Here is a 15,356-nt window from a genome sequence, read left to right as displayed (position 1 = left end):
GGAAGATATGTTTGCATTCTTTTAATTGTGAGACGGAACTGTCATCTCTGTCTTGTCATGGAGCACAGTTTAAACTTTTGAAAAAGAGACAAATGTTTGTTTGCAGTGTTTGAATAACGTTCCTGTCTCTCTACAACCTCCTGTGTTTCTGCGCAAATCTGTGACCGAAGCATGACAATATAAAAATAACCATATAAACATATGGTTTCTACTTCGCGGATATTCTTATTTCGCGGGTGGCTCTGGAACGCAACCCCCGCGATGGATGTATAAGCCGGACTTATGTATAAGCCGATATTCTATTTTTTCATTTTCACAACTTTTTTCCTTAGATAAGCCGCGGCTTATTGACAAGAACTTAGGGTAATAACATGATCGAAAGAATTGTTGTATGCAGAACAGTGTCGTGTAAATGACCGTACACCATTCAAAGATATACAACACAAAAACATATTTTGACAGTATATACAGTATTAGCATAATCATTATTATTATTCATTTCATATTATTATTATTATTCATTTCATATTAAGCCAAAAGATGCAGCGCTTTTTACATGTTTTTTGAGAAAAAATGTAACACCAAAGAAATTAAATGAAAAATCTGCAAATTATGGGTTAATAGGAGGTTTCGGACCACACTTTTATACTGTTCATTATGTATCAATATGTGCAATATGAAATCTTTTTTTGTCATCCAGGCTATAGCTGGCTTAATAGTTTAAAAAACAATGGCATGTTTATGAAAGACATGAAAATAGCCTTTCCTGATATTCAAGTGTATATTATTGTGCAATCATTGCTTATAAAATGTGATTTTGTCAACAGGTAATACATCTTCTCAAGTGTGTTTCACTTATTTATTTAAATAAATACACTAAAAATACAACAGCATACTGACTGGTTACATTAAGCAGAGAATAATTGCAAGATGTTTCTGATAATAAGTATATTAATAATTAGCTAAAAACATATGTAAAAAATCAATAAAAATGCTTTCTAATTCCATTTCATCTAGTTTATCCATCTAGTACTTCTAAAAAATTGAGACATAGATATTACTGTGTGACAATGATAAGCATTTCCTTTCTTAAAACAATAACTGACACATCTTTAAAATAAAATCTACTTCCAAATACTATCACGATAACAAAAAGAGAAGATCAACCTAATACTTGTATTAAAGTAAAACACAAAGTACTAAGCAGTACAACAATTATATTCACAAGTATATAAGCCAACAAATAAACAGGCAGACGTATACAGTTCCATGTCCATTGTTTTAATTTCCAGGAAAAAAATAGAGGTGAAAAGGAGAAGTCCATCTCATATAGTGTATATCCAGATGAGTTTGATCTTAAGCAAGTAGGAGATAGCCACTCAAAAGACCAAAAAAGTACCCCAGGCCTTGAAACCTTTTGGAGCTAGTGAAGAAAGTAACTACGAAGTAAAATAGCCTACACATTTTGGGACCCATCTGTCCATTCTTTGTGTCCAATCAATGTATCTAAACAACCATGGACAAACAGAAAAAACAGGAAGAATGACAAAATAAATATTATTTACAATAAAGCTTGACAGTTTTTCTTAATACTTATTATTTGTATTTTTTATAGAGAATACAATAGAATATGGAACACTGGAAATAATATACCAATGCACTATATAAACACTAACAAATAATTAAAAACAGTTTAGAGCCAATAGTACATAACAGTCAAAACAAGTGAAATTGAGACAAGGAATTGCCTCAACCAGTATTCACAAAATACAAGACTAGCCAAATGCCAGACAAAATGTGCTCTGACAGACATCAGAATACACTGACCTTTAGTTGCTTTTTTTAATCTATTTATAGGTAGCAGGCTAATTCATTAGTCTCATTAAACCCTTTGGGTGATAATGCATTGCACTTAAAGATCCATGTTGATTCAGCCTGTAATAAACAGAACAGAAATTGTTTTACGTCCAAAACCAAACCTCCCCAGTCCATTCAGGACGGTCCCAACAGGTGAGGTTCCAATAGTTGACATTTCTAAAAGCTCATCTTCTCTCTTTGTTAACTTTCGTAAACAGTACAGTAATATTTTTTACCCAAGTAAGAATGAGTGGTGATGAAACCAGGTGGGTTTTTGCTTTGCTCTTGTTGCTGTTTCTGTAGATTTATAAAATGTAAAATTCATCATCTATGATTCTGTATAAATGGTGCAATGTACAATCTGTTTAATATGAATACAGTACCTGATATCCAGTGAAGAGAGTAAGAAGTAATGGTATCTTCAAATACTCATTGTATTTCTAGTGCTTTGGCATGTACCAAATTAGCAGCCCTTAAATTTCAATTTGAACAGTTCTTTGCAATATTTCAAATTGTTTTTCATATAATTGAAAGGCCCCTTTCTATATCACATTTTAATTGTTAATGTGGCTGAATGTTCAGCTGAGAAAAAAAAATCATTCCTTTTTTATTGCTCTGTAGTATTTGTAAGAGAAATTTAAGACTGTAATCCCATTTATATTCGGTTTGTTCTGAAAACACTACTGTCCTTGTCATTACAGATGGTTTCCATAAGGTAGTCCATGTGGATGTGGGTCTCCCACGCGACAAGGAGGAGATCATTGAGTTCCAACACCCCTACTTTCAATGCGGAACACCTCATCTACTTCAGAAAATCAAGAGAAAGGTGAGAGTAAGTTAGCCATGAAAATGCAGATTTTTAAAGGAACATGGCATCATTTTTAATCATATTTTTATTTTAAGAAGATATTGTGTGTAAGGCAAGGGGATAGGCAGAGATGGAACTGAAAGTGCACACACTAAGTGTGTTTTGACAATTCTATCTTCAAATATTAGGTATCTTTGAGCAGAGGTGAAGAAGTCAAATTGAAGAAACAGGATGTTTCCAAGATCCTAATGGATATCCTAAGAGTGAAAAGTAGACAAGCAGTTGCAGATGCCAAGTTTATGGCCATCAAAAGGTAATATATGAAGAATTTGCTGCTACCCAGACTGTTACGGGATATTCTTGGTGGCTTTAATAGTTTTAGAAAAGCATCTTTTTAAAACTACTGTCTTTTGTGGGTTACAGAGAGAATGAAACTCTTTGGAATGAAGTTGCATCCCTGAGACAAAAACACTTGCAACAGCACAAAGTCATTCGTAAGGTAAGACCCAACTCTATTTTAGGTTTATATATGATGTAGTACTAGGGTGTTGTTTATATGATGGAAATTAGTTAAAACAAATACATAGACTTCTAATAACAGTATTCAGTTTGGTATTTTGCAATAACTCTTGGAAAGTTGTTTGTTTTAACACAAGACTTCACTTTGGGAGAAAAACTGAGAGACTGGCAGAGTGTCTTCCTTGAAGCAATTGTATCATCTCCGCTAATTGAAGGATAGCCTTTCAGTCAACCAAAATAAACTCGCTAGTTATTCTCTGGCTCTGGGCATCAATTTGGCGAGACTTTTTAGAAAATGATAGGCTGGGATATCTTCATTAACACTAGAATTACCAGAGCCTATGAAAAAACTCGTAGATCCGGCCCACCTTAAATCCATTCGTACCTCTCCCTCAGCATCTTTTGTCCTGTAAATCTGCCAATTAAGACAAGCAGCAAGCAGCCTGCTATTCCATCCCCCACCGCTGCAGACCATGCACAATGTTCTCCCAGCTCATGCCTTGATTGATTATCTGGGAGTCAAGTGCTGGAGTTTTAGAGTGGAAATAATAGATCGTTATTTGGAACACATGCATTTCATGTGTGTTCCGTTTCTACAATAATCTAATGTAGAAATGTGTCATCGTTTAACATTATTCCTTTTGGTGATCTTCTACTCACATATCTATTCATAGTAATAGACATTTTAAGCAATGGTGCCCAAACTTTTGCCTGCCACTGTATATATGTTAGGTAGTTGATTCAGTATGGAAACATGTCATATGTTAACATTTTACATTTTGTTATGTGATCAAAGAGTGACTTTGGGATTTACTGTAAAATACTAGTATTTAGATATCAACCCTTAATCATACATGTAGTGACTGTGTCACAAATATAAGCTTGTGAACAGTTTACACATAAATGCAGAATTACACATCAGCATTAACCCAATAACTCAATGCATTTTTGCTCAAAAGCCACTGTATGTGTGCAAGCTACTCTTCACATATATTTACAATACAATATATTTACCCCTTAATGTTGGCTGAATCCTTGCATCTGTAAACAGAAAACCCAGAAGTATGTTCAAAAACTATAACTTCAAAATGTGATTTCTAATTATGAACATTATTTGCACAGAACTAATAAATGTAAATTCTTCATATTTCCTCATACTGCATAGTCCCCAGTCAGAGTTGCTTGTAACTTTCTATTCTTTGTTTTTGCTTTTCAACAGGTTGTTCACTTTATTGCAAGCATGGCCCAGTCCAACAGCATGGCAGGAATCAAAAGAAAACTGTAAGTCAACTTCATGTTTCATTCTGAAATAAAATCCTGGGCTATGTTACAATGTCAATAGGTTTAACTTTCTAACTTGTCTTTGTGTTGGCGTAATGATGTATGCAATATGAAATTTAGTAAAATATTTATATTGATTCTAAATTTTTTTTTTTATCCTTGTGTACTAGCGGCAATGTTGGTGATGAAAGTATATAATAAGATTTGATATAATGATGACTGTTAGTTAATTTGTCATTATTTTATAATGCTAGTTGCACTGTTATTTTTTTGTGCAGTAGACCCAAAGAATGTTTTTATTCACCATTGAATTGACTTACTTTATTAAAAGCGCTTGTCTACAAGACAAGAAATGGTCATACTGACCAAATACAAGACATATTTTAGTGATGTTTAAAAACTCCATGGAAAGCGTGTACATGCTTCATGCATTGATATGTAGGAAGCTCTTCAAATTCTGATTTTAACTTTTTTATTCCTTTTTAACATACTGCACAAGGTCACATTGATATTTCAATCTCAGGTATGCATAGTGCAGCATTTAATTGTCCCCTATTGTAGTTACCGGTTGAATTCACTGATATTTTTAAAATCATTGTTGGCCACTGGTGATTGATACATAGTCTGTCAAGGATCTTACGGGGAAAATCACAGTTTATGTTATTTAGTGATCAAAAGAGACCAGCAATGTTTATTACTGTCTTGTCTTGCCAGCCATTCCTCATTTTAGACAGATGCAGTCCTTGTGCTTGTTTTTCTGAGCAGCTGGCAAACTCTAAACCAATCCATAACATCACCATTCCTGTTTGTCTGTGCAGATAGCCAGTTTCACTTAGATAGTCTGTCCTTCTATCAACTTGTGTTTCTGCATAGAAGACAGCTGTTGGTCTGTGTATCCAGCAACTCTCCTCATTCAGCTGTATAAAGACTGGTTTTGAAATCTGGCTGTGAGCTTGCCATATTTCCTGCTTAAGATTCTGGTATTCACCTTGTTGAGCCACACTATCTTTTGCATGTTACTGCTGTTGCCCCTTGATTTCTTGAGTCGTGAATTTTCATGTGAAATAATGTTTGTATGTTTTTCAGAAATATACCAGTTTCAATCCTTGTTTCATTTTTTCATCATGATTTTAATTAGTTCTGGGGTACTTGAAGGCTACCACTTGTACATTACAATTATCAGTGGTACAGTTGGGAACATGTATATTTTTGCCTGCCAAACTGGATTATGACACCATTCTATTTGCCTCATTTTATAGGCCACTGATGATTGATAACTCTGGGTTGTCCCACTCGACTTCTAAGTACAGCCGACCAATAACAATGGAGCCCAGTATGGAGAGTTCTGCGGTACATGGTATTCCTGTGAGTACCATAAATTAGAACAGTCTGGTTTAGGGTGGAAATGATAAACTAGATTTTTAAAAAATGTATGATATTAGCTGTATTATAAAATACATGAAAATGCTTTGTTAAAAATTACTTTACAGCTTAAAGCCCTTTTGCATATTCTGTAACCACTCTATATTACATAAGCATAACAAATCTACAGTAAATTAGTGAAATTTACAGGGCTAGTGCATAACGTCATATCAGTGAGACATTTTCAAAATTGAGCTGCAGATATTGAGTTTACTTTCTTAGTAATATAGTAACCTGCAAGGTTAAGCAAATATTCTTTTATACCTAGGAGCATAGCATGTTGATGTCATTACTGTAGTACTGTATATATACGGTGACACACTTAGCTGCAGCATGGCTGTGTGTAGTCTTAAGATGATGCATGCTTAAAGTTCAGCTCCTGTAATAAAGGTGATGTTATGGCATTCATAGAAAGTTTCATCCATCCATCCATCCATTATCCAACCCGCTGAATCCAAACACAGGGTCACGGGGGTCTGCTGGAGCCAATCCCAGCCAACACAGGGCACAAGGCAGGAACCAATCCCGGGCAGGGTGCCAACCCACCGCAGAGAAAGTTTCATATTTTAAATAATTAAAAAGTCTTTGTTTTTCCTGTGCTAAAGTTCTAAATTTTCATACATGTGCCAGAATTTAAAAAAGTCTTTCAAAAATATTTCCCTTTCCGACTTTATATGCAACAGCTATGTGGAACTTGCCCTGTCCACCTAAGAATGGTGTTCGGATTTGCAGTGTTCTGCAGTTTGGTCTGTGTTTTAAAAAGAATTACAACACAATAAAAATATAGCAAAACAATTGAATTAGGAAGTTAAGTGAAGGCCTTAAAACCAGATTCAGATTCATACACAAGTGGAAAGTGTACTAATGTTTAAAATCTAAATATTACCAAATTAACCTTTTATATGTTGAATGTCTTTTAAAGAAAATACAATAGTGTCTCATTACATAAATAAACATTACAAGGAGAATTAATTTTAAAAAATCCAGTTTTGAAAATAATAAAGAATATGTAATTCTTTTAAGTCAAATTCAGATATGTAGTATAGTCATGCTTCTCTAAAAATATCAAACATACAAGGTGGACATTCAAATAGTGACTTCTCATTCACGGATTCATAGTAAGGCTTTGAAACACGAGTTCTTAACACCAGATTCAATGGAATACCTCACCACTCCTTGAACTGGATGACAGAGAAGGTCAGTGTCTACCGCAGTAGAAACATAGCACCCGCTGTAGTGGTAGGAGTATGACTGAGGCAGAGTATGTATTGTACCTAGTGTATATACTATGTATGCTGCATGTAATTTATACTTTTTTATTTATTCATTTCATTTTGTTTTTGTTAACTGTTCAGTGTCCATCTGCAGTTACATTTTAGTTTGTTTGTATGACCTTTTTACTTGTAAATAGGTAAGGCAGACACTAGACACAACTGCTACAGGGAATATTTTAGATAAACTTAACATTTTGGAGCTCATAGAAAAGGAAGGGCCACAAAGATTAAAAGAGTAAAATCAATGAGACCATACACAGTACATACAGTATGTAAAGTAAGTGAGTACATTTTGGGAAATACCTATGGACTGGAAGCACCAAATCTTGCCCTTTACGTTAAAGTACAGGTGATCCAGGACTCATCTTAGGCAAGGATGGTGAGCTGGCATACAGGGGCGAGGTGGAGTGGCTGTCAGAGTGGTGCAGTCAATAACCTGCTCCTCAGAAGCACAAAAACGAAGGAGCTTGTTATTGACTTTAGAAAAAACAAAACTGACATCCAGCCACTCATCATTGGTGGGGCCTATGTAGAGAGGGTCCGGGTGTTCAGGTTTCTGGGCATTTGCTGGAGGATGACCTGACCTGGAGCGCCAACACCAAGGAGCTGCTGAAGAAGGCACAGCAGAGACTGTATTTTCTGAGAATCCTCAGAAAGAACCATCTGCCCAAAAATCTGCTCCTTGCCTTTTATCACTGTTCCAACGAGAGTGTGCTGACATACGGACTGTGTGTGTGGTACGGTAGCTGCACTTCCTCAGAAAGGAAAGCAGTCCACAGGGTCGTCAGGACAGCGGAGAGAGCAATTGGTTGTACCCTCCCCACTCTGGAACAAATCTACACCTCCCAATGTTGCAAAAAAGCAATAGACATTTCACAGGATTCATCACATCCCGGTCATTGCCTCTTCCAGCTTTTGCCATCGGGCAAGAGATACAGAGCAATGAAAACCAGGACAAACTGCCTTAAAAACAGCTTTTATTCAAAAGCAGTCATGGCCCTGAACTCAGAATAAAACTGCTCCATATCATTCTCCCAATGTGCAATATACTGTAGACCTTAAGTCAACCAGTGCAATTTGTATATTTTGTAAAGTACTTTTATTACTATTTGGTTTGTTATTATTTTCTCACTTCTTGTCTTTTTAACTCTTATGTCTCACACTGAGTCGACTGCACCTTGACAATAAAGAACTATCTAAAAAGCAGAATCTAAATCTAAATGCAGAAAATGTTCTGACTGGTATACAGTGGGTGTATTAGCACAGTCAGAATCAGTTTAATAAAGGAAAGCTGTGTCTCACTAATATGCTTGATATTTATAGGAAACCAATAAAATATTTTTGAGACTTTGACTTTTAAAAGGATTTTCATATATATCTAAAGTATATCTATATAGTGTTTATGTAATGTGTATATATAGTAGAACCGTATTTACTCACTGTATTGTGTAAAGTGTATTTGTGTATACTGCTCAGCTCCTAAAATGAGTACAGATGCTGTAATTGATTTAACATAGACTACTAATGACTGCTGAAAATGGGGCTTTGCAGTGAACATAAGAGTAATAAATTAAAAATCAATCATTTGAAGCAATAATAGCTATTAGAAACACTAATTGGCCTTCTCAACACTTTACCCCATTATCATTTGAATTGTCCTAAATACTCACAATCAATTTCCTGCCAAATTAGCGGAGATAAACATTAGGTACTTTTCCTTTCGGCTAGCCCTGTAAAATTCTGTACCCTTTTTCACCATCAACTTTCACACCAAACTCCACTAATCGGATATTAACAAATTTGAATGTTTCTTTTTCATTTTTTTTTAAATTATTTAAACTTTAATGACTTCATGGTTATTTGTTACAGCGAGGAGCTAAGAACACGGAGAGTTTGCAGCACAGTAGCATCTACCCTGGGGGCAAGATAATTTCTGATATCACTCACCTGCTGGAGCAGGGAGATGCTGGACATGTTGGGCATGGCATGGAAGGGGCGGGCTCATGGGGAGGAAAAATTGGAGGAGACAAGCAAACTGATTTGATGGAGTGTCCACAGGAAGTAGGACAAAGAGCAGCATGGAAAGAGTTGAAACCACAAAGAACTAGAGGCGTCCAGTAAGTGACAGGTGCACTTGTTCATGTCAGCCTCAAACCACTAACTTGACTTATGTAGGTTGTTTATTTATGAATTATGATAAAATGTTTAAAATATAATTTTGCTTTTGCATTGAGAGTGGAACTAGATTTTTTTTCCGATATTGTCTCAAGGGCAGTCTATTTTTCCTAGCTCTTAAGTAGATTGAGAACAAAACAAAGTTCTTTGAGGATCTAACTGGACATTTATTTGGTATAAGATAAATACAATCTGTTGCTTATGGTAAGCTTGTTTATCTTCATAACTGTGTTGTATTCCTGTCTGCCATGAAAATCTGTTTTATCTTCTATTTACTACTGTCACTGCAGTTTTTATTTACAGTATTTTTTGTGTCTCTTTTTCATTCCTGCAACTGTATTATACTTACTTTACATGCCATTATATTTATATTCAGCATATATACTATTTACGTTTAAAAATAACAGAATGGGGAAATGACATGAATTTCACATTTAAAAATAAAGAGAACATTTGTAAACAGTCTATTTAAGTTCTTAAGCTTTATTAGATTTGAACTTGGAGAATATAAGTAGATGAAAGATGATAGTGTGAAAAGCATCCTTATTAAGAACAGAAAGCACAAGTCAGTAATTGTGTGTTGGAAGAAACATTTGGACCTGGCCTGGTAGGGTGTGTAAAACTTAATGAAAAATACCAAACAAATAACAACAATAAAGAAACATATTATATAGCCTATAGAAGTATGAGTGTTGGTGGCATTATGTATTATCTAAGCTGCACTGAATACTATTGATTTGGATTGTGTATTTGTCCATTATAACTGGCAAATTCAGGGTACAGAACAGCTGTATACATTTTTTTTTTTAAACTGGAGGACAGCCGACTAAAATGACTTGGTAGTTTCAGGTCCGCTGTCTTAGCTATTACTTCATACTCTCAAACAGATACAGGAAAGGCACTGAGATGATCTGTTTTGCAGCAGAAGTTATCTGCTATGTTTTATTCTCTGTAGTATGCTTGGTCATGCTACCCACTACACCTTCACAGGATGGATGTTTTTGTTATTAGATTTTATTGTTTGCTTGTAAATCCAATATACTACTTATCACAAATTTCTGTATTTATTTGTATTCATACTTATATCAACAGATACCTAGATGTTAGCTGGAAAAGTTCACTAGTGGAGACACTACTGGAGGAGGAGATTGAAAATTTGGTCCCCAACACCATCCCCACTCCTTTTACTCCCGTCGACTTGTTTGATTACCTGCTGGAAGATTGTGGAGGGATGGGCACTGAGGAAGGCCCTAATGAGCGGTATAAACCTTAGCATATCTTCATATCTTCTTTTATTGCAACTATGACATCTGGATAACAGTGTGCACCAAAGTATTCTGAATGTATGTTCTCAATCTTATTAAATAGATGCTTGAGCACAACATAGCAATGTTCTTCCTGTCACTTTGACAGACAGCAATAGACAAAATATGCTGATTTTTGTATATATTCCACCTTTTTTATTAGAGCTGGGCAAACATGATTTTTAGCAGTGACCAAGCTTCTGATCACCAAAAGATGCACTTACAAGCAGATGAAAAATGGAGTGCTGTTTGTAATGCCACATTTTTATAGATCACTGTAGCAACAATATATGCCCTGACATCTTTGTTAAATACAGACTGGTTTCTGCTTGGGTCTCCATTAGGTCTTGGGTTATGATGGAGTCGAGTTATGGAAATACAGCACATACAAATGAACATAAAACCTCCAAATTGTTTTCAATGAAATTTCAATTAACTTTGATCTAACAGCTTCATTTTTTTTATGAAGCAAGCTAGTTTTAAACAGCCGCATTGATGATGAGGTATAGTACTTCAAACTAAGTACTTTGTCACCATTTTCAATCCTTTTGTTCTTTTCTGCATGAATGTTAAAAGTAACTGGCAACATGTACAGCTATTGTATGGAATAAGCTCACTTACATGTAAGCCTCTCGATTAACAGCTGGCTATTTACCTGGAGCAGCAGAACACGCTGCTTGTAATTCCAGGGTCCGAAGTATGACTCCAAGTTATGCTCTCTCAGGGAGAACAGTTGCAGAATGGAAGAAGTGAAACTCAGTGATCACTTGGCATGGATAGCATGTGTCACTGAACGTAACTGGCAACCAGCTGTGCAGTCAGCTCTGACACAGGCAAACAGCTCTCTGTTTGGCAGAGGAGAGGTAGAACTTTCTGTTTATAATTCCCAGTGTCTCAAGTATGCATCCTAGCTGTGCTATTTCAGTGAGAACAGCATCTGGGTTGGGAGTAAAGTTGATGCTTTTAGTGAACATTTAGCAAACAATAACATTTATTTATATAGCACATTTTCATACAAATGATGTAGCTCAAAGTGCTTTACAGGATGAAGAAAGAGAAAAAAGACAAAATATAAAAATAAAATTAGGCAATACTAATTAACATAGAATAAAAGTAAGGTCCGATGGACAGGGAGGACAGATAAAAAATAAAAAACCCAGCCCCCTTTAGGTATTCTACCTTACATGAATGATCTCAATCAGTCCTCATCGTTTTCAGGCTTCACATTGATGACCTTGGTGATAATGGTGAACCTCTGGCCTTCAATCCATCAATGTAGGGACAGCAATGTGCTTTGATCAGGTGGTGGTGGCGCAGATTACCACCACAGAAAACTGGAAAAAGAACAGAAGAGAAAGTAGGCGTTAGTACGAATTTCGGGGCCACCATGAATGGTAATGATAATTAAATGCATATACAACATATCAGGATTAAACTAAAATGAAGCTATGAGAAAGCCATGTTAAAATAATGAGTTTTTAGCAGTTGTTTAAAATGCCCCACTGTATTAGCCTGGCAAATTTCTATTGGTAATCTATTCCAGATTTTAGGTGCATAACAGCAGAAGGCCGCCTCACCACTTCTTTTAAGTTTAGCTCTTGGAATTATAAGCAGACACTCATTTGAAGATCTAAGGTTATGATTTGGAGTGTAAGGTGAAAGGCATTATTTAAGGCATAGTAAACCATAAGCAGTATTTTAAAGTCAATTCTAAATGGCACAAGTAACCAATGTAGTGACATCAGAACTGGAGAGATGTACTCAGATTTTCTTTTCCAAGTTAAGATTCTAGCAGCTGCATTCTGCACTAGTTGCAATCGATTCATGTCTTTTTTGGGTAGTCCTGAGAGGAGTGCATTACAGTAATCTAGCCGACTGAAAACAATAGTGTGAACTAATTTCTCAGCATCTTGCAATATTATAAGAGGTCTAACTTTTGCTACTATACAGTATTTCTTAAGTGAAAAAATGCTGTCCTAGTAATCTGATTAATATGTGATTTAAAATTCAAGTCAGAGTCAATAATTACCCCTAAATTCTTTACCTCCTTCTGGACTTTTAATCCTAATGGATCAAGTTTATTTATAAAACCCTCATTATATCCATTTTTGCTAACACTAAAATTTCTGTTTTCTCCATATTTAGTTTGAGAAAATTACAACACATTCTTTCAGAAACACAAATAAGACATTGTGTCAGTGAACCAACAGAGTCAGGTCATCAGCATAACTGTGGTAGCTCACTTTATGCCTTGAGATAATCTGACCTAATGGAAGCATTTAAATTGAAAAGAGCAGTGGACCCAAGATGTGTCTTTGACATATAATTACCACAACTAACAAAGAATTTTCTTCCTGTTAAGTAAGACTTAAACCAATTTAAGACACTGCCAGAGAGGCTCATCCATTGACTAAGGCAATTTCTAAGAATATTGTGATCAATGGTTTCAAATGCGGCACTCCGATCTAAGAGGATGAGAACAGATACACGACCTCTGTCTGCATTTACCCACAAGTCATTTACTACTTTAACAATTTCTGTACTGTGATTTGTTCTGAAACTCAACTGAAACTTATCAATAATTGCATGTTTATTGAGGTTGTCATTTAGCTGTATAATGACTGCCTTTTCTAGGATTTTACTTAAGAAAGGCAGGTTAGAAATAGGTCTAAAATTTTCAAAAGCAGAGGAATCGAGATTATTTTTCTTGAGCAGGGGTTTAACTATAGTAGTCTTAAGACAGTCTGGGAAGACCCCCGTATCTAATGATGAGTTTACTATGTCAGGAATACTGTCAATTAGCACGCTGGATACTTATTTGAAAAAAGTTGTTGGTATTGGGTCAAGGACGCAGTTGGAGGGTCTCAATTGAGAAACTATTTTATATAAATCAGTTAAGTCTATCCTGGTAAAAGAATTTAATTTGTTTTAAATGGAGTACCGGGGGTTTAAGAGGATCAGTATTGGAGAGCTCCATCCATCCTCTTCTGCTTATCCGAGGTCGGGTCGTGGGGGCAGCAGCTTGAGCAGAGATACCCAGACTTCCCTCCCCCCTCAGCCACTTCTTCTAGCTCTTCCAGAAGAATCCCGAGGCGTTCCCATGCCAGCCGGGAGACATAGTCCCTCCAGCGTGTCCTGGGTCTTCCCCGGGGCCTCCTCCCGGTTGGACGTGCCTGGAACACCTCACTAGGGAGGTGTGCAGGAGGCATCCTGATCAGATGCCCAAGCCACCCCATCTGACTCCTCTCGATGCGGAGGAGCAGCGGCTCTACTCTGAGCCCCTCCCGGATGACTGAGCTTCTCACCCTAATATAGTATTGGAGAGCTGTACTATATTATTTCTAATATCATTCATGTTGTGATTAAAAAATACAGCAAAAGCTTCACAAGTTTCATTGGAATTTTTTGGAGACATTCCATTGAGTGATCTGGATTTAGCAGACAATCAATTATAGAGAATATGACTCTGGAATTACTAGCATTGTTATTTATAATTCTAGAGAAATAGCACCACCAAGACGGACTATGTTGTTGTATTCTGTTATTTTAGCCTTCAATATCTCATAGTGGATAATTCATTTAGTTTTTCTCCATTTACACTCAGCTATCTGGCATGTCCTCTTTTAGATCAGACACTCTTTGAGTCTTCCATGGTGCAACAGTGTGGGAGGATTTTTTAACTGTCTTTTCAGGAGCAACTATGTTAGTGGTAGCTCTCGCTTTAGTATTAAAATTTTCCACCTTACTATTTACATTATCCTCACTATTGTAAGCACTACATACGGACTGGTTGCTTACAATGTTTTTAAACTTTGAAGCTGCAGATGAATCAAAGAAAAGTTTTTTAACAATATGCTTTTCTTTTTAATTTTTTCTATCATTGTTTCTATATTAAATAGTAAGAGAAATGGTCTGATAAACTAGTATCAATGATCTGCTTCACATCAACTTTTAGTCCTTTAGTAATTACTAAGTCCAACATATGCCCTGCTTTATGTGTTGGCTGACTAACGTGCTGGCTCAAATCAAGAGTCCAGGAGGTTTATGAATTCTTTTACTTTCGGGTCACACTGATTATCGATATGAAAATTAAAGTCGCCAACAAGAAACGTGTCATAGTTTAGCAAAGACAGCATGTAGCTGCTGAGGGGTCAGAAGTCAGTTAGTAGTGGCTTTTTGTGCTTCATTTTCAAAAACTGTAAGATGCTTAAATTCAATACACTACGCATATCTGTGCCCCATTCTACAGTAGTATAAATTATTTGTGTTTTGTAATTTTAATTACAGTAATATTTCTTTACTGTTGTATTTTAATAAGTTTTAAACATTTTTTGTGAAATACGTATTTAAATAATTTTTGCCAAAGTTTCCATTAATGACAAATATCCAACTTACAGATTTGGGGTTATTGACATTGGCAGGAACAGCATTAGTTCGTAATTTGGGGTCACCTGTATTTATAGGTAGCATGTGTCTTAATTTTAAAATTATAATGTTTAAAAATTAAAATGAACTGTAGTTTACAGTAGAGATGTTGCAGAGATTTAGTGAAGTGTTTTTTCCAATGCCCTTGAAACACAGTGTTGATTTTCTGTAGGCAATGCTGATCTCTACAGACTGATACAGTTTCCTGTGCTCTAGTCAAGGTGGTCATGTGACTTTGTTTCACATGTGATGACTTCTGAACTCAGTTTCAGATCATAAAATTATCATTTT

General features: G+C 35.8%; 1 protein-coding gene across 1 annotated transcript in view; it reads left to right on the top strand.

The window, feature by feature from the left end:
* si:dkey-18a10.3 (heat shock factor protein) overlaps positions 1-15,356 on the top strand; it is a 39,216-nt gene that overhangs the window by 13,344 nt on the left and 10,516 nt on the right. The window contains exons 3-9 of the mRNA XM_028815752.2: positions 2,559-2,683; positions 2,854-2,978; positions 3,089-3,164; positions 4,404-4,465; positions 5,725-5,830; positions 9,031-9,278; positions 10,429-10,596. Coding sequence (XP_028671585.1) covers positions 2,559-2,683; positions 2,854-2,978; positions 3,089-3,164; positions 4,404-4,465; positions 5,725-5,830; positions 9,031-9,278; positions 10,429-10,596 — 910 coding nt within the window. The remainder of the gene's footprint in view (positions 1-2,558; positions 2,684-2,853; positions 2,979-3,088; positions 3,165-4,403; positions 4,466-5,724; positions 5,831-9,030; positions 9,279-10,428; positions 10,597-15,356) is intronic.

Source organism: Erpetoichthys calabaricus, chromosome 12 (genome assembly GCF_900747795.2).
Source record: "Erpetoichthys calabaricus chromosome 12, fErpCal1.3, whole genome shotgun sequence".
Taxonomy (NCBI): Eukaryota; Metazoa; Chordata; class Cladistia; order Polypteriformes; family Polypteridae; genus Erpetoichthys; species Erpetoichthys calabaricus.
The sequence above is the reverse complement of the archived record's forward strand: the minus strand, read 5'-3'. Positions and strand labels throughout refer to the sequence as shown.